We start from the raw sequence: 26,691 nt of genomic DNA on the forward strand, positions 1-26,691 counted from the left end.
AAAATATAAGAGATTAATTCTGGAGGGCTGGGTAGCAGCATACCCAGCTGAGCCTACTCATTGCCTCATAGAAGGACACAGGTTCAAGCCCGCTGCCTCACCTGTAAGGGGAAAGCTTTAGGAGTGGTAAAGTAGGCCTACAGGTGTCTTCTTCTCTCTCTCCTTCTTCACATCCCCCTTTTGCCTCAATTTCTCTCTATCTTAATCCAAAGTATAAATAAATAAAAAGTTTTTAAAAAATTAATTTCTTCTTTGTAGTGTGTGAGAGAGAAACTAGGGCGCTGCTTAGCTCTGAGTCCCTGTGGTGCTGGGGATCACTGAACCTGGGCCTTCCTGCCTGTCTGTCCTGTGCCCCAAGTTGTGCCATCCCTGGCCCGGTGTTTTCTGTCACCCAGGAATGGGTGGGCAGCTTCTGACTGGTGACAATGGAGCAGCTGGTAGGGTGTGAAGATGAATTTCACCTTCTGTGCTGGAGTGATAGCTCAGCGAGTAGGGCACATGCCTTGACACCATGCTTGTGACACAGGTTGGCAGCCCAGCATCATGGGGTTCACAGCATTAGGGGAGATTCCAGTACTGGGTAGCTCTCTCTCTCTCTCTCTCTCTCTCTCCCTCTCTCTCTCCCTCTCTCTGTCTTTTTCTGTCTGTCTCTTTGTCTCTTTCTGAATGAAAACATCCATCTGGGAATGGTGAAACTGTGTGTGCACCAGACCTCAGGTGTCCCCTGCCCCAGATTTTTCTTCTGACTCGTGGTACATGTCTTTGGAGCCTAAGGCATGAGAGTCTATCTGCATAACCATCATGCTATCTATCCCCCCCCCCCCAACAGTATCTTGCACAAGTAAAGCCTTTGGGTACAAGGGTCCAGCTTCTGTAATTGCTTCCCCGCTGAACATGGGTGTTGACAGGTCAATCCTACCCCCAGTCTGCCTCTCTCTTTCCCTAGTGGGGTGGGGTTCTGGGGAATCAGAGCTCCAGGACACATTGGTGGGGTCGTCTGTCCAGGGAAGTCTGGTTGGCATCCTGCTAACATCTGGAACCTGGTGGCTGAAAAAGAGAGTTAACATATAAAACCAAACAAGTTGTTGACTAATCATGAATCTAAAGGCTGGAGTAGTGCAGATGAAGAGTTGGAGGGGGAGGTCTCCATTTTGTGAATGGCTAGTAGGCATGTTTTAGTTATATTCCAAAGGGCCTATGGCTATACTAGTTTTTTTTTTTTTCCCCTGAGCCTGAAATCTAATATGCAGATGGATCCTAGTTACTGTCTGGGAAGATGATGTCATGGATGGAAAAAGGACCAGAAAGCTGAATCAGGGAAGAGAGTAGCTCACAAAGTGTATAAATATTGTATTTTGAAAGGTGTATAAATATAGTTGTATAAATACTGTAAAAACCCCATCGATTTGATCTGATCTGATCTGGGGCCCATATTCAGCTTAGGAGCCTATGTGACCTCTGCATCCCTGTGGAGCTGAGCTCACATTCTGTGGTCATGGGTAGGAATGTTCCAAGCTGCCCCAATTTCAGGACCCATCTTCCTCAGGTGTAGCATAGAGTATGTTGTCCAGCCTCCCTTTGGAGGATGGAACATTCTCTACTGTTGTTGATCCAAGTTGAGGGCAAGGTCCTATGGGGACCCACAAAGGGGTCTGTTTGTTGTTCCTGATAGAGATGACCTGTAACAATAGAGAGAGGGATTTATTCGAGGTCTAGGCCCATCATGTCTGTTTGGGAATCTCTGGACTCCCCGAATAGTGCCCCAGCTGATGGGGTGGCCTGATAGTGACTAAAAGAGTCATCATTAAAGTATGCCAGTCTCTTGCCCTTATTCAGCTTTTGCAGTCCTTGCTTTGATAAGGTTAGCTTGGGAGTGAGTGAGGGAAGTGTAATAGGAAGTAGGTGAGGAGGGTATCTAAGTCTAAGTAGACACCATTTCATTATGGACTTTATACTGACTCACTGCAGACTATTGTGCACGTTTGCTTTCAGGTATAGAGTTTGCCCTATTTACGGATTCATGTGAACATATGCCCTATCTCATGGGACCTGGTCTATATCTAGGTTATTCCGGACTTTGTTGGGAAGGGAACCTCCTATAATGGAATTAGAGAATCTTATGAAAGGAATGGTCTCACCTGAGTAATAAAGCTGAAGGGTTGACATTCCATGCCTGACGTCTCTGGACACAATCTGAAGTGAAGCATGCTGAGGTGGTACTCGTTGCGTTGATTAGGTTGGGATCAGCAGATGTGATATCATTTGGTATGAATTGAGAGAAGCATGCAGGAAAGTGAGCCCCACCCTAGAGGTTCCAGGACTGGGGAAATAAATATAGGCTCTATAGAGGAAGCGGGAGGCCCCTGCTGTCTTAGGGTTTAAGAAGACAATAGATAGTTATTGCTATAATCATATTATTTGGCAATTGGGTTAACTTTGAAAAATCCCTTTGTTAGCATTTGCTATATCATACACAACATCACCATAATTTATGTCCTTTGACATTATTTGTATATAGCTGTGCCACTGGTTGCTTCTGTTCTCCCTGGTCTAAGCTTTTAAGAGAGTCAACATATCAAAGACTCAGCCTATGGTCTGTGCATTAAAAAGTTTGAGACATTCAATCAATTTTTCCCCTCTCATATTAATTAAATAGTGATTTATATGACTACAGATTAATAGGAGTGTACATAAACACCATTCCCACCACCAAAAGACTGTCCCAACCCACCCCCGCCTACCCCATGAAGCCAAACATACACCCTCACCCTTACCCCCGGGTTTTTACTTTGGTGCCCTACTCCAAGTGTCGTTCATGTTTAAGGCCCCTGGTTCACCTCTTCCCCCCTCTCATCACAGGGATATATCACAAGAAAAAACTCTCCTGGCCCTCAGGAAGCCCTTCTTCCCTGCTACTGGGGAATGGCCCTCCCCTTTTAATATTATTTTTCAATATATGTTTTGTCTTTATTTAATTGTATATGAGAGGATGAGAGGTCGGAGCTTTGCTCTGTCATATTTGGTGCCAGAGATTGAACCCAGGGTCCCATGCAGACAGGGTCTGTGCTGTTTTTTTTGAACCAACATCAAATCCCTTTTACCATTCTTATCATTATTATTATTACTATTATCATGACCAGTATTTTACCATTCTTATCATCATTATTATTATTACTATTATCATGACCAGTATTTTACCATTCTTATCATTATTATTATTACTATTATCATGACCAGTATTTTACCATTCTTATCATTATTATTATTACTATTATCATGACCAGTATTTTACCATTCTTATCATCATTATTATTATTACTATTATCATGACCAGTATTTTACCATTCTTATCATTATTATTATTACTATTATCATGACCAGTATTTTACCATTCTTATCATTATTATTATTACTATTATCATGACCAGTATTTTACCATTCTTATCATCATTATTATTATTACTATTATCATGACCAGTATTTTACCATTCTTATCATTATTATTATTACTATTATCATGACCAGTATTTTACCATTCTTATCATTATTATTATTACTATTATCATGACCAGTATTTTACCATTCTTATCATTATTATTATTACTATTATCATGACCAGTATTTTACCATTCTTATCATTATTACTATTATCATGACCAGTATTTTACCATTCTTATCATTATTATTATTACTATTATCATGACCAGTATTTTACCATTCTTATCATCATTATTATTATTACTATTATCATGACCAGTATTTTACCATTCTTATCATTATTATTATTACTATTATCATGACCAGTATTTTACCATTCTTATCATTATTATTATTACTATTATCATGACCAGTATTTTACCATTCTTATCATTATTATTATTACTATTATCATGACCAGTATTTTACCATTCTTATCATTATTATTATTACTATTATCATGACCAGTATTTTACCATTCTTATCATTATTATTATTACTATTATCATTACCAGTATTTTACCATTCTTATCATTATTACTATTATCATGACCAGTATTTTACCATTCTTATCATTATTACTATTATCATGACCATTATTTTACCATTCTTATCATTATTATTATTACTATTATCATGACCAGTATTTTACCATTCTTATCATTATTATTATTACTATTATCATTACCAGTATTTTACCATTCTTATCATTATTACTATTATCATGACCAGTATTTTACCATTCTTATCATTATTACTATTATCATGACCAGTATTTTACCATTCTTATCATTATTATTATTACTATTATCATGACCAGTATTTTACCATTCTTATCATTATTATTATTACTATTATCATGACCAGTAGTAGCAGTACATTACCATCAGGGTTATTGTTAGGGCTTGGTGCCTGCACAATCCACTGCTCCCGTGGTCATTTCTCTCTCTCTCTCTCTCTCTCTCTCTCTCTCCCAGAGCACTGCTCAGCTCTGGCTTATGGTGGTACAGGGGGTTGAACCTGGGACTTTGGAGCCTCGGGGCATGAGAGCCTTTTTGCATAACCATTAAGCTATCTCCCCTGCCTTTCTTTCTTCCTTTCTTTTTCTTCTTCCTTTCTTTTTTCCCCTTTCTTTCCTTCTTTTGTTGTTGTTAGAAGTAGGAGGAAGGGTGAGAGGAAAAGAGACTCTTGCAGTGCTGCTTCCGTGCTCACTAAGTTTCCCCTATAGGACGGCGGCAGGGGAATGGGGACTGAACCCAGGTCTCTGTACATGGTAGCATGTGTGCTCTACTGGGTGGGCCACCACATGGCTTCCCTTTTAGTAGTTAATTTTTTTGTCTTAATTAGCTTATATTATTGGATTTCTTTAGAAGAACCAAATATATCTAACATCTACCACCAGGCCTTAACCCCCTACTGAGTGAGCTTCCCTCTTAAGTCCCTCTGAGGGCTCCTCAACATACTGGGTGGGAATGGGGTACAGGACAGACCCTCCTCTAGGAAGAGGAGGTCATGGAGAACAGCACAGTGTCCCCGAGGCCTGCCGGAGGGAGGGACACACCACCACCCTGATGAGAGGACCAAGGGGCTGGGTGTTGGAAAGGGCCCCTGGAGGAGGGCTGGTGGGAGGGTGCTCCCTGCCCACCCCCCAGGTCTCAGGGCTGCTGTGTGGGCTTCTGTTTGGCCCCAGGAGAGCGAGCTGCTACGCCTGAAGGCCTTTGTCCTGTTTGGGAAGCTGGCCACGGTGGTGTGGGTTTCCAAGAAGTGGTTCTTCAAGGGGGAGGTGAAGAAAGCCTGGATCCCCCTCATGCTGCACTGCCAGGACCCCTGCTCCCAGGCAGCCCAGGTACCTACTGCACCCTCCCACCCCAAGGCCCCACTCAGCCAGTGGCTGGAGACAAAGCTACAGAGATGAACACTTCCACAGGGAAAGCAAACCACCCTGGATGGATCAGAGAGAAGAGCGCTCCCAGAAGACTGAGGAGAAACCTAGATAGTGCCTCCATCACAGAGGGTGTTCACTGTAACAAGAAGTTTCCTGTTACAATGAAGATACATTCTGTCATTCTGTCTGTCTATCTATCTGTCATCTGTCTTTACAAAGACTTTCTTTTTTTTTTTTTTTACTTTCTTTATTAAGATGAATGGTTTACAGTTGACAGCAAAACACCATAGTTTGTACATGCATAACATTTCCCAGTTTTCCACATAACAATTCAGCCCCCAGTAGGACAAAGACATTCTTTTTAATATTCTTTTATTTATTTATGTTGGATAGAGACAGAGAAATTGAGAAGGAGGAAAAAGGGAAGGAGAGAGAGAGAGCGAAGAAGAAGAAGAAGAAGAGAGAGAGAGATATCTGCAATAATGCTTTACCACCTGTGAAGTTTCTCCCCTGAAGATGGGGACTGGGGGCTTGAACCTGGGTCCTTGTGTACACTTATAATGCACTCTGCTACGTATGCCACCACCCAGCTTTGATACCTATCCATATATTTAACAAGATGACTTGAGCAGCAAACTGAAATGTCCATAGTGCCATCTGATGAGCACCTGAACAATTAACGTCAGGCCCTACACGTGGACGCTAATGTGGTTCACCAGCACGGCCCTGCTCTCGAGTCACATGCAAGTCTGGCTGCTGCCTCTGTGCTAGCTCCCCAGCCCCTCCAGTGGCCTTTTGATTTGAGCTCTAGTCCACCTTGCTGCCCCAGAGGGCATGCCAGTGACAGTCCTGGGGTGGGGGGAACTTCAGGGGAGGCTCTGATGTAGGGCTGTGACTGTCCCCAAGAGCTGCTTATAAATGACCAAGTGTCACCACACAGGCCCCTGGCTCTACCCCCCCCCCTCTTCAGAACCTGGTATTTCCTTCTGACTGATTCAGGAGACCTCATTCTGGCAGGCCTCACCTCCCTGAAATCCACCTGACTCCCCTCTCTTCATCCCGTGTCCCCCCAGGCCTGCATGGCGACCATGTTCCGGTGTGTGCCCTTCTGGGGCTGGAAGGCCCTGGAGGGGTCCCTGGGCCAAAGAGACTGCCAGGAGGTTGAGGCAGTGGGCATCTTCCAGACCACACTGTGCTCCATGCTGGTGAGGGCCCGGGGGCTGGGCACTGCAGGGCGCTCGGCCGGGGCTCCAGGAGTTTGGGTTGGGGGCTCCACTGTCACAGACATCTCTCTCATGGCCTTCTGCTTCCCTTCTGGCCTGGATCTGTGGAGACCAGAACTGCCCAGAAGATTAAGATGGGTGCCACAGACTCACTGACATTTCTGAAAGGCTCTCTTCCCCCTCCCTCCCTCCCTCCCTCCCTCCCTCCCTCCCTTCCTCTTTCTTTCTTTCTTTCTTTCTTTCTTTCTTTCTTTCTTTCTTTCTTTCTTTCTTTCTTTCAATTATTTTTTCACTGCAGTACCTGTATCTGATGCATGTGAAATATCGCCAAGTGGACTTTTTCACTGTTTATTTAGAAGAGGGAGGAGGGATCCTGCAGCACTGCTCCACCATCCATGGAGTTCCCTCTGGCACTGGGGATCTGACCCAAGGCCTTGCACATGGCAAGATGTGTATTCTACCAGACAAGCTGTTTCTTGGGTCTTCATTTCTTTTCCCCAGAAAAATTTTATTTGTTTATTCTTATTTATTTATTTATTACTGGCTAGAGACAGAGAAACTGAGAATGAAAGGGGAAAAATGTAGGGAAAGATAGAGGAGGGGAGAGAGAGACAGAGAGAGAGAGAGACCTACAGAGCACATCTTCACTACTTGTGAAGCTTTCCCCTTGCAAGTGGGGACCAGAAGAGGCTTGAACCCTGTGACATCTATGTTCAACCTGCTGTGTCACAGCCTGGCTCCTATTTGTTTATTTTTAAGAGAAACAGAGAGAGAGGGAGAGAGAGAGAGAGAGAGAGAGAGAGAGAGAGAGGAGGAGGAAATAGGTCAGAGCACTGCACAGTCACAGTCCTGGTGTAGAGGATGCTGGGATCAAAACTGGCCTCTTGATGCTCCCCAGTCCTCCCCTCTACTCACTGGGCCACTGCCTCAGCCTAATCAGGTTCCCATTTTAATGTTCCCTAGCTGCCTTGTTAGGAAAAGTGGAAAGAGTGAACCTTGATTTATGGATAGGTTTTCTTTAACCTGACAGATCCAAATCATCATCATTTTAAATATGGAATCAATAGAAATATTCCTCATAGGAACCATTATTTTTTGTTTTTTGTTTTTTGGGAATGGGGCAGGGGGAATATTGTCTTCTTTTTAGTTTAATTTACTTTGGATAGAGACAAAGAGACACTGAAAGGGAAGGGGAAAAGAGAAGGAGAGATACCTGCAGCAGTGCTTTACCACTTGTGAAGCTTTGGGAGTATTATCTTCTAACCGGGGGTCACCTCACACTTAATTCCCACCTGTCGGCAGTCAGGTGTCCCAAGGTCCCACATGCCCTGTGGCTGCTGAGGGCAGAGGCAGTGTTTTTATTTATTTTTTTCCTCCAGGGTTATCGCTGGGGCTCAGTGCTAGCACTACAAATCTACTGCTCCTGGTGGCCATTTTCTTCCATTTTTTATAGGATAGGAACAGAGAGAAACTGAGAGAGGAGGGGAAGATAAGAGAGGGGGAGAGAAAGATAAACACCTACAGACCTGCTTCACTGCTTGTGAAGGGACTCCCTAGCAGGTGAGGAGCCGGGGCTCAAACTGGGATCCTTGCATGGGTCCTTGCGCTTCATACTGGTGCGCTACTGCCTGCCCCTTGGCAGAGGCAGTATTTTCCATATGTCGGAGGGCACCAGGTGTCCTGAAGGCTTCATACAAGCACCATGTGGTTTGCTGTGTGGTGCTGGGGTGGACACTTGTCCCATCTGGACAGCTCTTGAGTCCAGCCGTCAGGAGCCCACCGCCCTCCCAGGCTCTGTGCAGATATTGCCAAAAAGAAGGAGAGAAAGCCAAACAAGGAAGTGAGCAGCCCACTCTCAGGGGTCCCAAACAGCTTAGTGCAGATGGTGACAGTCCCCAGACCAATTCCTAGATTCAGTACAGTTAGGGGGAGTGATCCCACCTGTCAGGCACGCCTGGCTGTGTGGCACCCTCACCTGGAGGTTGGCAGTTGGCCCATAAAGAATGGGGATGCAAGGGGCCCAGAGAGCTGCCTCAGTTACAACAGGGGCAAATTAACAGCGCTATATTTTTTATTTGTTCTTTCTTTCTTTCTTTAAAATTATTCTGAGGGAGTCGGGCTGTAGCGCAGCGGGTTAAGCGCAGGTGGCGCAAAGTACAAGGACCGGCATAAGGATCCCAGTTCGAACCCCGGCTCCCCACCTGCAGGGGAGTCGCTTCACAGGCGGTGAAGCAGGTCTGCAGGTGTCTGTCTTTCTCTCCTCCTCTCTGTCTTCCCCTCCTCTCTCCATTTCTCTCTGTCCTATCCAACAACGACGACAACAACAATAATAACTACAACAATAAAACAACAAGGGCAACAAAAGGGAATAAATAAATAAAATAAAATATTTTAAAAAATAAAATTATTCTGAAGATATTTTAGTTACTTTTTAAGAATTTCTTTATTGGGGGATTGATGTTTTACAGTCGACAGTAAATACAATAGTTTGTACACATTGCATAACATTTCCTAGTTTTCCACATAAAAATACAGCCCCCACTAGGTCCTCTGCCATCACGTTTCAGGACCTGAACTTCAGTCACTTTTTAAAAGATTTTATTTATTGATTAATCAGAAAGATAGGAGGAGAGAGAGAGAGAGAGAGAGAAAGAATCAGACATTAATCTGGTACTTATGCTGCTGGGGATGGAACTCAGGACCTCATGCTTGAGAGTCCAATGCTGCATCCTCTGTGCCACTTCTCAGACAACTTTTAGTGACTTTTTTTATTGGCTAGAGACAAAAAGAAATTGAGAGGGAAGGGGAGACAGAGAGGGAGAGAGATAGAGAGACAGCTGTAGCTTTGCTTCACTTGTGAAGCTCCCCCCACGCAGGTGAGGACCAGGGGCTAGAACCCAGGTCCTGTGCAGAGCAGAGTGTGCGCTCACCAGGCCATGTTGCAACCGGTAAAGCAGTCAGGCTACTATGAGCAAAAGAATCAGGGTTCGAGCACCCAGTCCTCACCTGCAAAGGCAGGAGCAGGCTTCTGGTGTTTCTCTTTTTCCCTTTCTCTCTGGCTCTATAATAAGTTAAAAATAAAGGGAAAAATGGTAACCAGGAACTGTGGATTTATATTGCAGGCACAATGCCCCCGGGGGCAAAAATAAAATAAAATAATAATAAATAAAACTTTGAAGATTCAAGTAGCCCAATTTAGAGACTTTTTTTTTTTTTAGGGCTTCTGTGTATGAAGACACTTGCACAAAGACAGATGTTTTCAGTAGACAGATGACACAGAACTGAGAGGCCAGTGATAAACTCCTCCAGCTACTGCTCGCTGATCTTGACCGGGTTGCAGGGCGACTCCGTGATCTGAGATCAGTTCTCCAGCACAGGGTGCGGAGACAGCTCTCTGCCCACTGGCGGCAGCACGGACTCCAATCCCTTCCTTCCTCACACCAGGCAATTGCCTCCCACAGATGCAGAAAAAGCCGGCTATTCTCTACCGCTTCCTGCTGGAGACAATGACCTATGTGAAGAGCAGCCTGTCGAGGATCAGAGTGGCCGCGTGCGACCTGGCAGGTGAGTGGGACGGGGACGGGTTTCTGCCGGTGCAGGAGCCTGGAGGAGGGGACAGGTGGCACAACTGGGGACCTGCTCAAGAGGCCTCCTCGCCCGGTGCCACCTCCCCAGAATGCAGTGAGGTGTTCTCACTTTGTCCTCTACCCAGAGCCTCAGAAGTGACATCTCGTGTATCCCGCTGGCCCAGGATTCATGTGCTGGGTCTCTGTCATTCCAGGGATTATGATGAAGCAGTTGTCAGCCCACTACCTGAAAAGGTTGGATTTCCCGGCCTTCCGCAGCTGTGAGTGGAGGAGAGCCAGTTCCCTGCAAGGCACATGTGGGGGGTTTGGTGGTGGGGGCCGGGGTGGAGGATGGGGTAATGTGGGCCCAGAAGCTAGGACCCTGAGCTTCCTCACATCTCAGGGTTGAAAGAGAAACTTCAGGCACCCTTGCCAGTGAATGAAAAGGTCTGAAGATGGACACACACACACTCTTCCTGCAGTGGGCTGACCCCAGTCAGAATTCTATCAAGTCTTTACTATCAAAAGTCTGCACTTCATCAGAGCATGAAGTGAGAACCATCAAAAGCACCTTTGCAGGGGCACACAGATGATGGTAGTCAATGCTAGACCACCAGGCACTGTCAGCAGCAGTTCATGACGTCCAGACACGCACGCGCGGTGGGCTGAAGGGCAGCAGTGTGCCTGCCGTGCAGCTTTAGGCCTTTCGCCTGGGGGCCGGACTGCTCATTAGCTTAATGAGCCTCACCTGCTGCCCATCAGCGACCAGGCATTTGCAGCCAGAGGGGGGCGGGAGAGACTGCAGGTGGCCAGCATTCCTTTTTTTTTTTAATGTTTATTTAATTTATTTATTCCCTTTCGTTGCCCTTGTTGTTTTATTGTTGTAGTTATTATTGTTGTTGTTGTTGTTGGATAGGACAGAGAGAAATGGAGAGAGGAGGGGAAGACAGAGAGGAGGAGAGTAAGATAGACACCTGCAGACCTGCTTCACCGCTTGTGAAGCGACTCCCCTGCAGGTGGGGAGCCGGGGTTTGAACCGGGATCCTTATGCCAGTCCTTGTGCTTTGCGCCACCTGCACTTAACCCGCTGCGCTACAGCCCGACTCCCGTCAGCATTCCTTTTTAAAAAAATGTTTTATTTTTATTAATTAGATATAGATAGAAATTGAGAGGGAAGGGAGAGATAGAGGGAGCGAGTGTGAGAGACACTTGCAGCCCTGCTTCACCAATTGTGAAGGTCCCCCACCCCCCCACCCCTACAGGTGGGAACCGGGGTCTTGAATACAGGTCCTTGTGCACAGTGACGTGCGCGCTCAGCCAGGAGCACCTCCACCCATCCACTCAGCATTCCTTTTGCTCTACATGAAGCCTCTCAGTAATTAATAGTTCAGAAAAATCACCAATGTATCCATAAGTAACAGGCATTATAATTCAGGGGTCTATACCATTAAGCAATAGGCCCTCTGGAATTGAGGGCATGGTGGTGGGCGCCTGGTTAAGTGCGTATATTACCAAGCTTGAGGACGTGGGTTCGAGCTTCCACTTTCTGCCTTCAGGGGGCATGCTTCATGAGCAGTGAAGCAGGTATGCAGGTGTCTATTTTTTTTAAAGTAATTTTTTTAACTTTATTTTATTATTTTTTTAAATTTCTTTATTGGGGAATTAATGTTTTACATTCAACAGTAAATACAACAGTTTGTACATGCATAGCATTCCCCAGTTTCCCATATAACAACACAACCCCCACTAGGTGTTTATCTTTTTCTCCCTCTCTCCCTCTCTCATCCTCAATTTCTCTGTCCTATCCAATTAAAAAGAAAAAAAAAACTGAAAAAAAAAGCAGCAAAAATAGCCACCAGGAGTGGTGGATTCATAGTGCTGGCAATTAGCCCCAGTGACGACCCTTGTGGCGAGAGAGAGAGAGAAAGAGATCAGGGGGTCTCCAACATTGAGGTATAACCAGGTCCCCTGAAGAAAGCTTTTCTGGAAGACTGCTATCTGTGGTTAGCATCCACTGTCCACCCTTCCCCGTGCCTTCTGCCAGCTCCGTTCCCAAGACTTTATGAAGAGGCTCCATCATGATTCCTTCAGCTGATCCACACAGCACCGGGGTGCAGGGGAAGGGGTGGTGGTGGCGGGGGATGGCACTGTCTCTGCTAGAGTGGCAGAAACCCAGCAATGGTGCTAGATGTGGGCAGGCACTGCCACCTACTATCTCCTTTGGGGTACCAAGTCTGAGCCCCCAGCCCCCAGCAGGCTCCCACCTGCACAACAGCAGCAGGGTCCTGACTGGGGGTGCATGCCCCCCCCAGCGCTCCAGGAGCTCCAGCTGGACTCGGACCCAGGGGTCCGCAAGGCGGCCCTGGAGACCCTCAGAATCCTGGACAGCTGCAGCCAGCACTCGGCTCCTCCCGGTGAAAATTCTTAGGTGCTCCCCCGCCACTCCAGTCACCCACTCACACTGCCTCCCCTCCCCGGAGCACCAAGCCCAAGCCCAGCACTCTGAGTTTAGTTTGTAAAAGAAGTATCACCCTGCAGCCATCGCTAAGTGGCCCTTCCTTTCTCCCTCCTCCTTCCTCTGGTTGAAATAAACCACCCTTCCTTGATGAATGCAGTCTTGACTGAGGTGACAGTGGCATCGTAGAGCTTGGGTGAGCCAAGGGGAGACCCCCACCCTTTCCCACCCATGGGTGGAGCGGGTATGTGGAGCCCAAAGGACCTGTATAAAAAAACACTTGGGGGCTGTCTGGATGCCGGAGAGCAGTTTCAGTCGTGTCTCGTCGTTGAGAAAAAAACTTCATGACACCATATGCAGTGAGAGAAAAAAGGGGGGCTCTGGAGTGGTGGACACATGGTGTCTGTCTCACAGGAGGACCTGCGGAATGTGGCACGAGGACCACACCGTTCCTCTATTATTGCATCGGTGTGCGTACAACTGTCAAGTATAAACATCTTCAAGGTTTGCATGAGCATCTCAAGGGCAGCATAACTGAATGCTCTCTCTCCTAGGAGGTACACCACGATCAGACTTGTCTTCTCCAATCCTAGTGGTTGTATCAGGCTCTGTTTACTCTGTGACTCCTGACCTTACCATCACCACCACCACCCACTACTCCAGAATAAAGGCACAGTTCATGGGTAGCAGATAAAGTCTCTGTTAGCCCAAAGGGCCACTTGACCCATTTATCTGTGTTTACCCTGATATGGCCAAATAGCCCTGGAGGCAGAGGACAGAGGCACTTGCGCAGGGAAAGCGGGATGATTCTAATACACTGCCCAAGTCATTACGAACATGGTCCAGCAGAGAAGTACCAGGTGGAGCGCCACAGAGCAGTGTGCATGTCTGCATGCTCCCCCTTTCAGACTCTAATATACCCAGGGCTGGGTGGTGGTGCACCTGGTTAAGTGCACATAGTACCATGTGCAAGGATCTGAGTTCGAGTCCCCCCTCCTCCCCACCTGTGGGGGGGGGCACTTCATGAGTTGTCTTTCTCCCCCTGCCCTCTGAATTACTTTCAGTCCTCTCCAATAAAATGGGGGGGGGGGAGTTGTGGGGGGTGGCGGGGTGGCTGCTGCAAGGAGCAGTGAACCCACAGTGCTGGCACCAAGCCCGTGATAACCCTGGTGACAGACAGATGGATGACTGGGCCTAGGAGGTGGCTCAGTGGTATGACACACACACACTCACTCCAGGGTTCATTTCCTGGCACCACAATAAAATCTGAAAAAGCAAACATAAGAGAACCAGGCACATAGAGGATAACTCTGAAAAAAATAATAACTTTTATTCAAATTTACTCAAATGATTCTATCCTAAGAACTCTTGGGGCACTTCAGTGGAAGCAAGGTCACTGACACCTGCTTTGAAAAACAGAAGTGAAGCGAGTTCTCCTATTCACCTTGACGTTCAAAACAGGACAGAACAAGGATCACAGGAGCAGAGAGCACGGGGCAGGGTGACAACGCTGTGGGCTGACCGGTCTGTGGGCGGTCGGCCTTCAGTTTCTCCCAGTCAAGATCACTCTCCTCTTCCATCTCAAAAAACAGGCCTTTCTTTCCTCTAGAGAGAAAAAACAAAAAGAGCTGAAGAAACTGATTTCAGTAAAATCTCACTCAAATTCCCAATGCCGGGCAGCCCCCCAAGCTTAGCCCTGTTCGATTCATTGCACTGCGTGTGTCTGTGGACTCGCCAGAGGCTGAGCCACCATCACCTATGCCCCAAATAAACAGAAAGGGTCCCCCAGCTGGTAGAACAATTTCTGGTTTTCATTCCCTGGCTCACCAGGCTCACTTCTCAGACTGATGCCCCCAGTTCTTATTTAGAAAGAGAAGCGCTAGAAGACATGTCCAATTCCCCTGTTTAGGACGGAGCAAAGCCAGGAGGCTGCAGGGTCCACCGAGACACTGCGAGGCAAAAAGTCAGCTTGCCTTGGGGGCCAGCTGGCGGTGCCTCTGGTTGAGTGCCCATGTTACAGTGCACAAGGACCAGGGTTTGAGCCCCTGCTCCCCACCTGCAGGGGACAAGTTTTGCATGGTGAAGCAGGGCTGTAGGTGTCTGTCACTACCCAATAAAGATTAAAAAAAAAAAAAAAGGTCATTGTGACTCAACTCCCCACATGCCCAGGGAAGCCCCCCACCCACTGGTCCCTCTAGATGGAAGACCAGCTACGAAGATGGCTCAGCAGGGAAAGCCCAGGACTTGCATGCCCAAGTTCCCGGGGTTCCATCCCTGGCATTTCCACGTGATCACAGCACCCCTGTGACCTCTCAGATCAGATGGGACCTCTCGCCCCATAAACTAATAAGTCAATAAAAAGTAAGTAGAAATTTAAAAACTGAGTGATTCTCCCACAAAACAAAACAAAAAATAGCCAAGTATATCTTTGAAGAGAGCAAGAGATAGGAACGGACCTTCCTTTCTCCCCCGTTGGGCGACAGAGAACCGGCTTCCTCCAAGACCACCGGCCCAGCTCTCCTGGATGTCTGTGAGGAGTGTGACCCCGCCCAGCGCCCATAGCCGTGGGGGTCCGACAGTCGGGGTCTTTTTGCCGGGGAATCAGGGCCGATCCTGGCCACAGGCAGCAAAGCAGACAGTGGTGCCTCCACTGTGGGGCACAGTGGACTCTTGATGTGCCACTGGGGCCAGGACAGTCTTGGGGGGCCCTGGCAGCCAGAGCCAGGCTTTGATTGTCCCAGCCAGTCCCCTCTGGGGTGCGGGGCCTCTACACTCGCTCTCTCTGGGGCAGACCCCGAGCAGGATGGCGCCTCCGGCTGCCGTGGTGATTTCTGGCAGTACTTCTGATGCAGCCTGTCAAAGCTCGCCTTGATGTCCTCGTAATGCTCCCGCCCCCAGTTCAGAGGCAGTGAGAGGGTCCTGCGGGGGGAGACAGATTTCTGGAACATTCCAAGATCGGTTCCTGACACTCGAAGGCCAAGGCTCTGCACAGCTTCCATCTTAGAAGACGAAGGAGAGAAGTGGGCCCCTGCCTCCCTGCATCTTCCACTGCCTGGGTTTTCAAAGGTCTTGCTCAACCTCTTTGAGCTTGTTTTTCTGATTGGTGTGCCTAGCTGGTGGCTTCCGAAGGCTGGGGGAACACGGGAACTTGGGGACCCACCGCTGTAGACCTCCACAGCCGAAGGGCCTGGGAGGAGCATGGGGACAGCCCTGGGATGGAGAGAGAAATCCTGGTAAAGGTGATTAAACTGTACCTCAATTTCCCTAGAACGGCTTCTCCCCTCACTCTGCAGGAAGCCCCGTTTAGAAACAATCTTCACGGGAGAAATTAGCGATTTTAATGTCACATACGGATTCTCCTGGTCATGGTGACGCCCGGCACGGGGGTCCCTACGGGCCAGCGGTGGATACTTTTGGGGGTTCTTTTCAAGCTCCCCCCAGACAGGGCTCACCCGATGGAGCTGGGCTGGACCTGCTTCCAGGAGAGCTGTGTCCATCTGGAAGTTTGTCTCGTGTCCAGTGACGGGAAGGAGGTTCTGGCAATCTCTCAGGGGTCCCCTCTCTTGTGCTGGCTCTGAAGTAGGGGGTGGTGTCCCCTTGAGGGTCCTCCTGGGGGGCCTGCCCACTCGGCAGAAGGTCTTGTTCAGCCTGCTCCTATGTTTGGCCCTCCCCCGGGAGCCCCAGTGCCGCAGGATGGAGGTCTTGGTGGAGATGATGCAGGAGGGCTTGGAGCCCAGCAGGCGGCTCATGGAGTGCAGCATGCCCGCGTACAGCTCGCTGATGGTCACGTTGCAGATGTCGCTGTCGTCGGCCTCAAGGGACTGGCCGTGCTTGAGGCTGTGGCCGCAGGCCCCCGGGAAGGATGGGCGGTCGCTTCTGGGCACTGAGGCCGTGTCTGAGGAATGAGGGCTGGGAACGTGGTTCTCCCCGGGAGGCGAGGGCAGCTGCGACAGGCCACCTGGGCTCTCGGCTGCCACGCACCTGTTGCATCCTGGAGAAACGCAGACACATACACGTGAGAGGCCGGGTAGCTCAGAGGAGAGAGCGTCGGAGAAATACCCCAGGGATGGACACCACCATTTGGAGCCCTGCATGTGGCCAGGTCATCTTTATTTATTTACCTTCTTTAATTTTTTTTTTTTCTTTATTGGGAGGGGATTAGAGGTCAACAGTAAAATACAGGACTTTGTATTTTCTTAGCCAGAGCACTAGTCAACTCTGGCTTATGGTGGTGTGTGGGACTGAACCTGGCACTTTGGAGCCTCAGGCATGACAGTCTCTTTGCATAACCACTATGCCGTCTATACTTGCAGGGTCATTTTTACTTTCTGCTACCAGGATGGTCACTGCTGGCACTGTGGATCCACAGCTCCTGGCGGCCATTTTTCCCCACTCTGATTGATAGGAGGGACAGAGAAACTGAGACGGGAGGGAAAGTAGACAGACAGACAGACAGACAGACAGGGGCACCCACAGCACTGCTTCACTTGTGAAGCATCCCCCTGCAGGTGGGGAGTGGAGGCTTGAACTCTGGTTAAAGTGTACACTAAACTAGATGTGCCACTACCCAGTCCACCTTTTTAATTTTTAAAATTTCTTTGTCTTTTTCCTTGATAGGAGAGAGAGAAATTAAGAGGGAGGGAGATGAAAGGGAGAAAGAAAGATACCTGCAGCTGCACTCCACCACTCGTGAAAGCTTCTCCTCTGTATGTGGGGCCTGGGGGTTTGAACCTGTGTCCTTCCTTGTTAATGACAATGTGTGTTCCACTGGGTGTGCCATCTCTCAACCCCTCCCCACACTCCGTCACCACTACTTCTGCTGCTGCACTTTTTGTTTTTACGTGTTATCTGTGACCATGCTGACAGAGAAGGAGACACAGCTATGAGGCGGTGGGGCCCAGCAAGTCAGATTCTGACCAGAAAGTAATGGCCACTTTATAAAATGTCATCCAATAATATATATATATATATAGTCTTCATGACTGCCTCGACTTGACTGGGGTTTCATGCCTGTGCAATTCCACCACTCCTGGGGGCCCTTTTCTCTGGACAGAAAGAGGAGAGACATCACAGCACCCCACTCCACTGCTTATGAAGCTCTCCCTCTGCGTGGTGCCCCCATGTGGCACCCTGGGCACTTCACCAAGTGTGCCATCTCCCAATCCCCTACTGTAACGAAGGCCTTTTAGAACAGAACACAGAGCACAACCACCCTTCTGGTTTATTTTGTAGGGCTGAGGCTTCCTGCATGTGTGACTTCACCGCTTTCAGATAGACACATTCAGATAGAGACAAAAAGAGGGAGACACACCACTGCTCCAGAGCTTCCCCCAGGGCCCTGGGGCCTCCCATGGGTGCTGGGACTTGAACTTGGGCTGTTAAGCAAGGCTAGGCACTTGGCCTACATGGTGAGCTATCCTTCCAGCATGCACTTTTTTTTTTTTTTTTTTTTGCCTCCAGGGTTATCATTGGGGCTCGGTGTCTGCACTATGAATCCACTTCTCCTAGAGGCTATTTTTTCGTTTTTGTTGCCCTTGCTGTTTATCGTTGTTGTTATTGTTATTGCTGTTGTTGGATAGGACAGAGAGAAATTGAGAGAGGAGAGACAGAGAAGGGGAGAGAAAGATACCCGCAAACTTGCTTCACTGCTTGTGAAGTGACCCCCCTGCAGGTGGGGAGCTGGGGACTCAAACCAAGATCCTTAAGCCAATACTTGCACTTCACGCCACATGCACTGAACCCAAGTGCTACTACTGTCCGGTCCCCACATCTAGCTTCCTGCACAAGAAATGTTAAATCAAGAGGCCAGAAGGACAGAGCACAAGCTACTTACTAAGCAACAGAACCTGGTTTAAGCCCCTAGACACCACCTACAGGAGGGGAAGCTTCACAAGTGGTAGAATAGTGCTAGGGACGGGGTGGTTGTATACACGGTTGAACACAGGCATTATGATGTACAAGGAACAGGGTTCAAGTCCCTGGTCTCCACCTGCAGAGGGGAAGCTTCAAGAGTGGTGAAGCAGTGCTACAGGTGGCTCTCTTTCTATCTCCCACTTCCCTCAACTTTTTCTCTGCTTCTATCTGAAAAACAAGGGGGAGGGGAGGTTTACACCCAGTTAAGTGCACATATTACCTAGTGCAAGGACAAGGTTTGAAGCTCTGCTCCCTACCTGCGGTGGGGGTGGTGGGGGTGGTGGTGGTTGTGGTGATGTGGGTGAAATGCTTCACGAATGGTGAGCAGGTCTGCAGGTGTCTATCTTTCTCCCTTTCTCATAAAATGAACAGACCTCAATTTTTTTTTTTTCCTAATTAACAAGCCAGCCTCTTAGAGGGACTGAGCAGTTCATTTAAAAGGCTTAGTAGCTGGTCCATGAGCTGTGGGTGTCCTTGACAGTCCCCAATGATGACACACTGAAGAAAATGGGGTACAGCCAGAAGAGGGGCTCAAGGCTCCCCCCACAGCCATTGGGACCTGGTTCATGCAAGACATCACTCACCACAGGCAGGACTGGATGGTGAGGTTGGGGAGTGTACCAGGGCCCCAGGCGTGTCCTTCTCCTCTCCGTCATTGGTTCCCTGAAATCAGAGAAGGCAACTGTGACAAGGGGGCAGACAGGGGTGATTGTGGGAGCCCCAAGCTGTTCCCCAAACACACAACGAACTGCTGCCACTGTGACTGATACAGTGGCTGTTTGTCTTTCTAAAACCATTTTGAGAACTTTCATCAGAACTAGCATTCAAACAGCACCCCTAGTGGCAGGTGGTGGCAACTTGGCTGAACTCACGTATAACTTTTAAAAAGTATTTTTATTGCTTTATTTTTAATGACAATGATACACAGAAAGAGAGTCCAGAGCACTGCTCAGCCCTGGCTAACACTGGTGCTGGGGACTGAACCTGGGACCTCAGAGCCTCAAGCATGAAGTCTTCTGCAGAACCATTATGCTGTTCCCTCAGCCCTCTGTGTAATCTCTTTTCCCCAGGTGTGGCAAGATTTTACAGCCCCTGGATGCAGTGTGACATCAGGATTTACTTATTTCTTAAATGGACTGGGTGGAACAGAGAGAAATGAGAGGGGACAGGAATATAGAAGGAGACAGAGAGACACCTGCAGCCCTGCTTCCTCACTGATGAGGCTTCTCACCCTGCAGGTTTGGGAAGGCTTGAACTCGAATCCTTATGCATGATAATGTGTGCACTCTACTGGGTGTGCCCCCCAATCAAACAGTTTAAATGCTTCCACCCGAGGCCTGGGATCCGTGTAGATTTCTTCCAGAGGGCCCAGGGCACATGGGTGACAGAGAAGGGGGGGGGTTGTCCTACTGAGTGCAGTGCCTGCATAGGCCCAAGACGCCAGTTGTGGCAGGAATGGCGAGGCCAGCTGCTGCCTGGGGTCGAGTGTAGACTCAGAAGCACCTTGACCACACCGCAGTGAGTGAGTGCAGTGAGTGAGTGCGGGGAAATGAGTCACCTCTGCACAGCAGTCCTCCCGCAGCAGCAGGTCCACTTGGGTCAGGTATTTCCTTCTCAACTCATTTTTCAGAGGGCTCAGCAGCAGGACAGGCTGTGGAGAGAGGGGGCATTCCTTAGTGATGGGTGTGCATGGCGTGGAGAGGGGTCTCCATTGAGACTGTATTCCAGAACCAACTTGCAAAGCTTACTAAGGTGCCCATCTCAAAGCAAGTGGACTTAAGTGTCGGCCAGGATGACAATCTACTCAGTGGGGCACTTACCTTGTCAGGTTTGTGCCCTGGCACCCCAAAGGGCTAGAGCATCCAAGGGAAGGCCTGGTCCTTTTGAAAGTTCACTTGCCAACGTCATTATAAGCTTTCTTGTGGGCCTCTCCTGGGCCTTGCCCTCACTATGAACTAGCAATGGCAGGGACTGCCCCACTCTCTGAAGAGAGGCTGGGTCACCCTACTCTGCCACTTGAGGAAGACTGGTCCTCAAGTTAGTGCAGCCTAGAATGCTCCCAGCTGGAGCCACGGACTCTGAGTTCAGACTGACAGGGACTCGAAGGTTATATAAGCTCCTATTCTAAATATGAATAAATTTGGGCTCCAAGTCAGATCAATGTGGTAAATAGTTAATTGCATTTATCTATTTCCTTCAAGTCTGGGAACCGCTCTCTGCCCTGATCTAGGTTTTCAGTCCTAGTCTCAACTCTGACACCCTTCACAGCAAAGAAGGGTCTTACCTCCAGGGTCCCAGCATCCCGGTGTTCCTGAGAGAATGTGGCCTCCATGTCACAGCTGTCAACATCTAGAAGCAGAAGGAAGCTCGGGAACCTGTCTCACCCATGTGTCCCCCTCAAGGACGAGTCTCTGTACCACTGAGCTCAGGCAGTGTTGCCCATGAGGAGGGACATGGCCACGGGTCTGAATACCCAGGACATGCCAGAGGATATGGCTTACTAACGACCACTGACTCCAGAGCTCTCTTGCCGGCCCAAGATGGTCTTATTTTATTATTCTATTTTTATCTGATTGGACAGAGAACAATTGAAAGGGGAGGGGGGAGGTAGAGAGACAGAGACAGCTACAGTACAGCTTCACAGCTCTAATCCTTGAAGCTTGCCCCCTGTAGGTCAAGGTCGGGGGCTTGAACCCAGGCCCTTGTACATTGTGATGTGTGCACTTAACTGTGTGCCCCACATAGTGCAGTGGGTTAAGCACACGTGGTGCAAAGCGCAGGACCAGAGTAAGGATCCCGGTTCGAGCCCCCGACTCCCCACCTGCAGGGGAGTCGCTTCACAAGTGGTGAAGCAGGTCTGCATGTGTCTCTCTTTCTCTCCCCCTCTCTCCATTTCTCTCTGTCCTATCTAACAACGTCAACAGCAATAACAACAACAATAACTACTACAACAATAAAAAGACAACAAGGGCAACAAAAGGGAAAATAAATTTTAAAAATTTAAATAAATAAATAAATAAAAACACACCTGAGGGAGACACGGGGGGTGGAGGGCAAGGATGGGAGTTGGAGCAGCCAGATCTCAGGTCTGGCCCTTCCCACCCCAGCTTCCAGCTCAGGGACTCACCAGCTCCCTCTAGCATGCAGGGCGGGGGGCTTCCACTGGCTGAAGCTTGCACAGGGTCCTCGTTCCTGTCCACCATCTTCCGGGGCAAGTCCCCAAAGTGCCAAAGTGGAGAGAGACATATAGTTTCAGTAGCGACACACAGCAAAGCCACCAGGTGCTCTAGATCCATGCATCTCCCTCTAACAGCAGAGAGGATAGAGTCTCTTCTAGAACATTCTAGCAAACACAGCCTCCAAACTCCTAAGGGACACACAGAAGAGCTGCCCCAAATCTGACACCACCTACCTGGATTTGTCCTTGGTTCATCTCCTTCACAAGTCTTCCACCCCAAATCCTCAAACCTGAAAGAGAGAAATCCAAGTCACTACCTGGAGCAATCCTGAACTTGGTCAAAATCCTGTTCAAGCTCCAGGAACAGGCGGGTGGGGACTAGGGGCTTGAACTTAGGCCCTTGCTCAGGATAATGTGTGTTCAACTATGTGCACCACCTCCAGGCCCTATAAACATTTTTTTTTTTAAAGAAAGAAATCTTTCCATGTCTTGCTTCTTGCTCTGTTCCCACAGATAAGTCTCCGATTCTGCAGGCTAAGAGATTGCTTTGCATATTAACATGCCATTCCTCCTCTCTGACGGCACCAGATGCCTCCAACTGTCTGTAACTGAGGTTGAGACTTCCGGGGCAGGCCCAGCACATGGAGAAATGTCTCTCTAGGGTGGAGTCCTGTTTGCTCTGAATATCGCCACTTAGCAATCTCTCTGAATTGTCCCTCTGTTTATAGACGAAGAAAGTTAAAATATGGCCGGGGGCAGCAGAAACGGACTCAGTAGCCAGTGGGAAGTGGGGGGCACCTTAGGAGTATTATTATTATTATTATTTTTTAGCCATGGAGGCAGTGAAATAACTACAGAACTTGGTTTTACTAAGGGATTCTAGAAATAAGTAATCAACAGGTTCAAGGGAGGGAGAGAGTTATACTTAAGTCCTTATCAGGTGAACAAGCTGGATTTTGTTAAGAAAGCAAAGGCAGCATTTACACTCTAGGTGGACACCATTCCGCTCATATTCTTTCCTGGTTAAACTCTCAACTGGGCTGAGAAGACTGGAGAGGTGGTTCGGTAGGAAGAGCACAGACTGTCATGTCTGAGGCTTAGGGTTTGATCTCTGGCACCACGCTTGCCAGAGAGATGCTCTGGTTCTCTCTGTCACTAAGCAAATCATTAAGCTGTTAAAAAAGAAAAAGAAAAAAGAAAAACAACAACAACAAAACTAGAGTGGGAGGGAGTCTGGCGGGCGTGCAGCAGGCCAAGAGCACGTGGCGCGAAGCACAAGGACCGGCGTAAGGATCCCGGTTCGAGTCTCCGGCTCCCCACCTGCAGGGGAGTCACTTCACAGGCGGTGCAAGCAGGTCTGCAGGTGTCTGTCTTTCTCTCCCTCTCTCTGTCTTCCCCTCCTCTCTCCATTTCTCTCTGTCCTATCCAACAACGATGACATCAATAATAACTACAACAATAAAACAAGAGGGAATAATAATTAAAAAAACCGGAGTGGGGATAACCACATACCCTGAGGCGTCTGGTAGGTCAGCGTGGTCATCTGCACCACCGGGGCATCCTCAAAGGCCTGGTCGTACTACGGGAGGAAGGGGGCTTCCATGGGTCTGAGGGTCTGAGGAGCCCCGGCCCAGGCTGGGGAGGTGTGGGGGGCGGGCAGGGCCACAAGTCTCACCACCCCCTGCACCCTCACCTCATGCACTCTACCTTCCTAACGCACCCGCAGCACCCTCCTCCTCCACCCCTTGCACTCGCATCCCCTGACACCCCCTCCCTAGGCACTCGGCCCTCCCGCCCCACCCACGCATTCTACTCCCATTCGACCCCTCCTTCTCCACACGTTCTATGCCCCCAGCAGCCCCTGATCTCACTCCCTCCAGATCCTCGGCCGCCGGCGGCCCCACCTTCGCGAAGAGCCGCTGCATCTGCTTCTGGAAGCGGCGGCGGCTGGCCCCGAGCGCCTGCAGCAGCGAGTCGCCCTCCATGGCTGCGGGCTCGGCACTTCTGCCCGCCACTTCCTGGACCGCTAGCCCGCTCTTCCGGCACGCCCCGCCTCGCGGGCTTCCCATTGGCCGGCGCCGTCTGGTCCCGCGCTGATTGGGCATTTCAAACACAATGTCGCTTTTCTCCCGACCAATCTTCGGCCGGCATTCCGGCCCCACCCCCTACCGGCGAGGACGTAGTAGGAGGCAGGAGCGCTGAAGTTGGGGTGCTGGGGTGCTAGCACCCAGGCCGGTGTGGGAAGGCGGAGAGGGGATGCTGGGTGCAGGAGGGCGGGGACCCTGCGGCCCACCAGGCCTGCAGCTCACTGCCCCGCGGGGCCGCCCAGAGGTCCCCGCCCCAAGTCCCTGAGCCTCTAGGACAGGGCGACAGAGACACCCCCAAGTCACCTTTCAGAAGGAGGCAGGAAGGGGAGCATTAGGTTTAGAAACATTGCCTTGGGGGCCGGGCGGTAGCGCAGCGGGTTAAGCGCGCATGGCAAGAAGCGCAAGGACAGGTGTAAGCATCCCGGTTCGAGCCCCCAGCTCCCCACCTGCAGGGAGGTCACTTCACAGGCAGTGAATCAGGTCTGCAGGTGTCTCTCTTTCTCTCCCCCTCTCTGTCTTCTCTCAGTTTTTCTCTGTCCTATCCAACAACAATAATAACAACAACAATGATAAACACGGCAGGGGGGGGGAGGGGATAGCCTCCAGGAGCAGTGGGTTCACAGTGCAGGCACAGAGCCCCACCAATAACCCTGGAGACAAAAAAGAAAGAAAAAGAGAAAGAAAGAAAGAAAGAAAGAAAGAAAGAAAGAAAGAAAGAAAGAAAGAAAGAAAGAAAGAAAGAAAGAAAGAGAAGACTACCTTGAACATCACAGAATTCAAGAAAAAAAATTTTTTTTCTGCCAGCACTTCTCTCCCCCCATCTTTTTTTAAAAAAGTTATTTATTTGGATAGAGACAGATTGAAACAGATGGAAGGGGGAGGTAGAGAGGGAGAAAGACATCTGTAGCACTGCTGCACCATTTGTAAAGCTTCCCCCCTGCAGGTGGGGACCTGGGGCTTGAATCCTAGTCCTTACCTAAGGCAATGTGCACTTTACCAAGTGCATCACCACCTGCCCCCCCTTCCCACATCTTTAATATTTTCTCTAGAGAATGGAAAGATCCCTTAGTCTTTCCTCTGAGGCCACTGGAATTCACTTTACAATGTGCCCTTTTAAAATGGTTTAGGGCTGAGGAGATAGAATAATGGTTATGCAAAAAGCCTTGTACACCTAAGGCACTAAAACCCCAGATTGAATCCTTAGCTCCTCTGTAAGCAGACCTGAGCAATGGTCCAAAAAAGAAGAAAAAAGGAAAGAAAGACTACTTAGAAAAAGATTTATGTATTTCTTGCTATTTTTAATCTTTTAAATATTTATTTACTATTGGATAGAGACAGAGAAATTGAAGGGGGAGGTAAAGAGGGAGAGAGACAGAGAGACATCTGTAGCCATGCTTCACCTCTTGTGAAGTTTTCCCCTTGCAGGGAACCAGTGGCTTGAACCCAAGTCCTTGCACACTATGATGTGTATGCTTAACCAGGTGTGCCACTGCCTGGCCCTTAAGAGATTTATTTATTTGAATTAGAAAGCCAGAGACAAGAGTACTGCATAGCTCTGGCATATGCAGTGCCAAGGATTGAACTGTACCCAGATACTGAGCTATCATTTATCTTCTTTTTTAAATTAAGTTTTATTTTTATTATTGTTTTTAACAGAGCACTGCTCAGCTCTTGCTGGTGGTGGTGCTGAAGACTGAACCTGGGATTTTGGAGGCTAAGGCATGAGAGTCTCTTTGCATAACCATTAAGCTATCTTCCCACCCATTCATTTATTTACTAGTGAAGAGAGAGGGAGAAAGAAAGAGAGAGAGAACAGGAATTCCATGAGCAGCTACTCCCAACTCCTGGCAGCTGGTCAGGGGTTTCATGGGCAACAGATAGTTTGTAAAAATTTATTTATTTTCTTTTTATTTATTAGAGCACTGTTCAGCTTTGGTTTATTTCACTGCTAGGTATTAAACCTGAGGCCTCAGAACCTCAGGCATGAAAATATTTTGCAAAGTTATTATGCTGTCTCCATACCTATATGATTTGTTTATTAATTAATCATAAGTTAATACATATTATTATTAGTTAATACATATTAGTGCGAGGGGAGAGAGAGCCAGAGCATCTCTCTGGCACATGTAATATCAGGGGTCAAATCCAGGACCCCATGTTTGAGAATCCAATTCTTGGATACCACCTCCTGGACTGCTCTGGCATTCTTTTTTTTTTTAAATATTTATTTTATTTTATTTATTTATTCCCTTTTGTTGCCCTTGTTGTTTTATTGTTGTAGTTATTATTGTTGTTGTTGTTGTTGGATAGGACAGAGAGAAATGGAGAGAGGAGGGGAAGACAGAGAGGAGGAGAGAAAGATAGACACCTGCAGACCTGCTTCACCTCCTGTGAAGCAACTCCCATGCAGGTGGGGAGCCGGGGTTCGAACCGGGATCCTTATGCCAGTCCTTGTGCTTTGTGCCACCTGCGCTTAACCCACTGCACTACAGCCCGACTCCCCTGCTCTGGCATTCTTATTTGATGAGCTTTTGTGAGTCCACTGTTTGAAGACTGTTCTTGGAGCAGGGATCTCTGGGACATGTAGTCTTTTCTACTCATAGCAGTGGCTTCTCAGTTCACATCCTTATCCTCGGGTGCATATTTTAATTTTATAGGTTTGGGGCCAGGTGGCGGTGCACCTGGTTGAGAGCAAATATTATAATGCTCAAGGAACCAGGTTTGAGTCCCCATTCCCCACCTGCAAGGGAAAGCTATGGAAAAGTTCTGCAGCAGGTCAGGGAAATTTTAAACAGCACTCCCAGGACTGGAGACTCTAGTCAGGCCAGCAGAGGACGCTGTGCAGCCAGAACTAGAACTCAACTGCAAAGCAGAGACCTCCTCCTGCAGGCAGCCTGGGAAATCCAG

The 26,691-nt window shown here is 48.6% G+C and overlaps 2 protein-coding genes across 4 annotated transcripts in view; one reads left to right on the forward strand and one right to left on the reverse strand.

Moving 5' to 3' along the window:
• The window catches only part of MROH2A (maestro heat like repeat family member 2A), a 61,391-nt gene extending 48,634 nt beyond the window's left edge, over positions 1–12,757 (forward strand). For both annotated transcript variants that reach the window (XM_007520514.2, XM_060193823.1), the window contains exons 38-42: positions 5,168–5,323; positions 6,436–6,567; positions 10,047–10,149; positions 10,367–10,432; positions 12,464–12,757. In XM_007520514.2, the coding sequence (XP_007520576.1) occupies positions 5,168–5,323; positions 6,436–6,567; positions 10,047–10,149; positions 10,367–10,432; positions 12,464–12,579 (573 nt within the window). In that variant the 3' untranslated portion in view covers positions 12,580–12,757. The remainder of the gene's footprint in view (positions 1–5,167; positions 5,324–6,435; positions 6,568–10,046; positions 10,150–10,366; positions 10,433–12,463) is intronic.
• HJURP (Holliday junction recognition protein) overlaps positions 1–23,725 on the reverse strand; it is a 105,828-nt gene extending 82,103 nt beyond the window's left edge. The window contains exons 1-9 of one of the 2 annotated variants that reach the window (XR_009550629.1): positions 23,602–23,725; positions 23,210–23,276; positions 21,931–21,987; positions 21,647–21,736; positions 20,804–20,868; positions 20,078–20,170; positions 19,104–19,182; positions 15,063–16,597; positions 14,116–14,211 (exon numbers count right to left, since the gene is read on the reverse strand). Coding sequence is in view for 1 of the 2 variants with exons in the window: in XM_060193824.1 (XP_060049807.1) it covers positions 14,188–14,211; positions 15,063–16,597; positions 19,104–19,182; positions 20,078–20,170; positions 20,804–20,868; positions 21,647–21,736; positions 21,931–21,987; positions 23,210–23,276; positions 23,602–23,682 (2,091 nt within the window). In the remaining variant the exon portion in view is untranslated. Of the gene's footprint in view, positions 1–13,915; positions 14,212–15,062; positions 16,598–19,103; positions 19,183–20,077; positions 20,171–20,803; positions 20,869–21,646; positions 21,737–21,930; positions 21,988–23,209; positions 23,277–23,601 lie in introns of those variants that run through there. The other variant, XM_060193824.1, reaches the window with a different exon arrangement.
• Between the last annotated feature and the right edge of the window lie 2,966 nt (positions 23,726–26,691).

This window comes from Erinaceus europaeus, chromosome 7 (assembly GCF_950295315.1).
Source record: "Erinaceus europaeus chromosome 7, mEriEur2.1, whole genome shotgun sequence".
Classification (NCBI taxonomy): Eukaryota; Metazoa; Chordata; class Mammalia; order Eulipotyphla; family Erinaceidae; genus Erinaceus; species Erinaceus europaeus.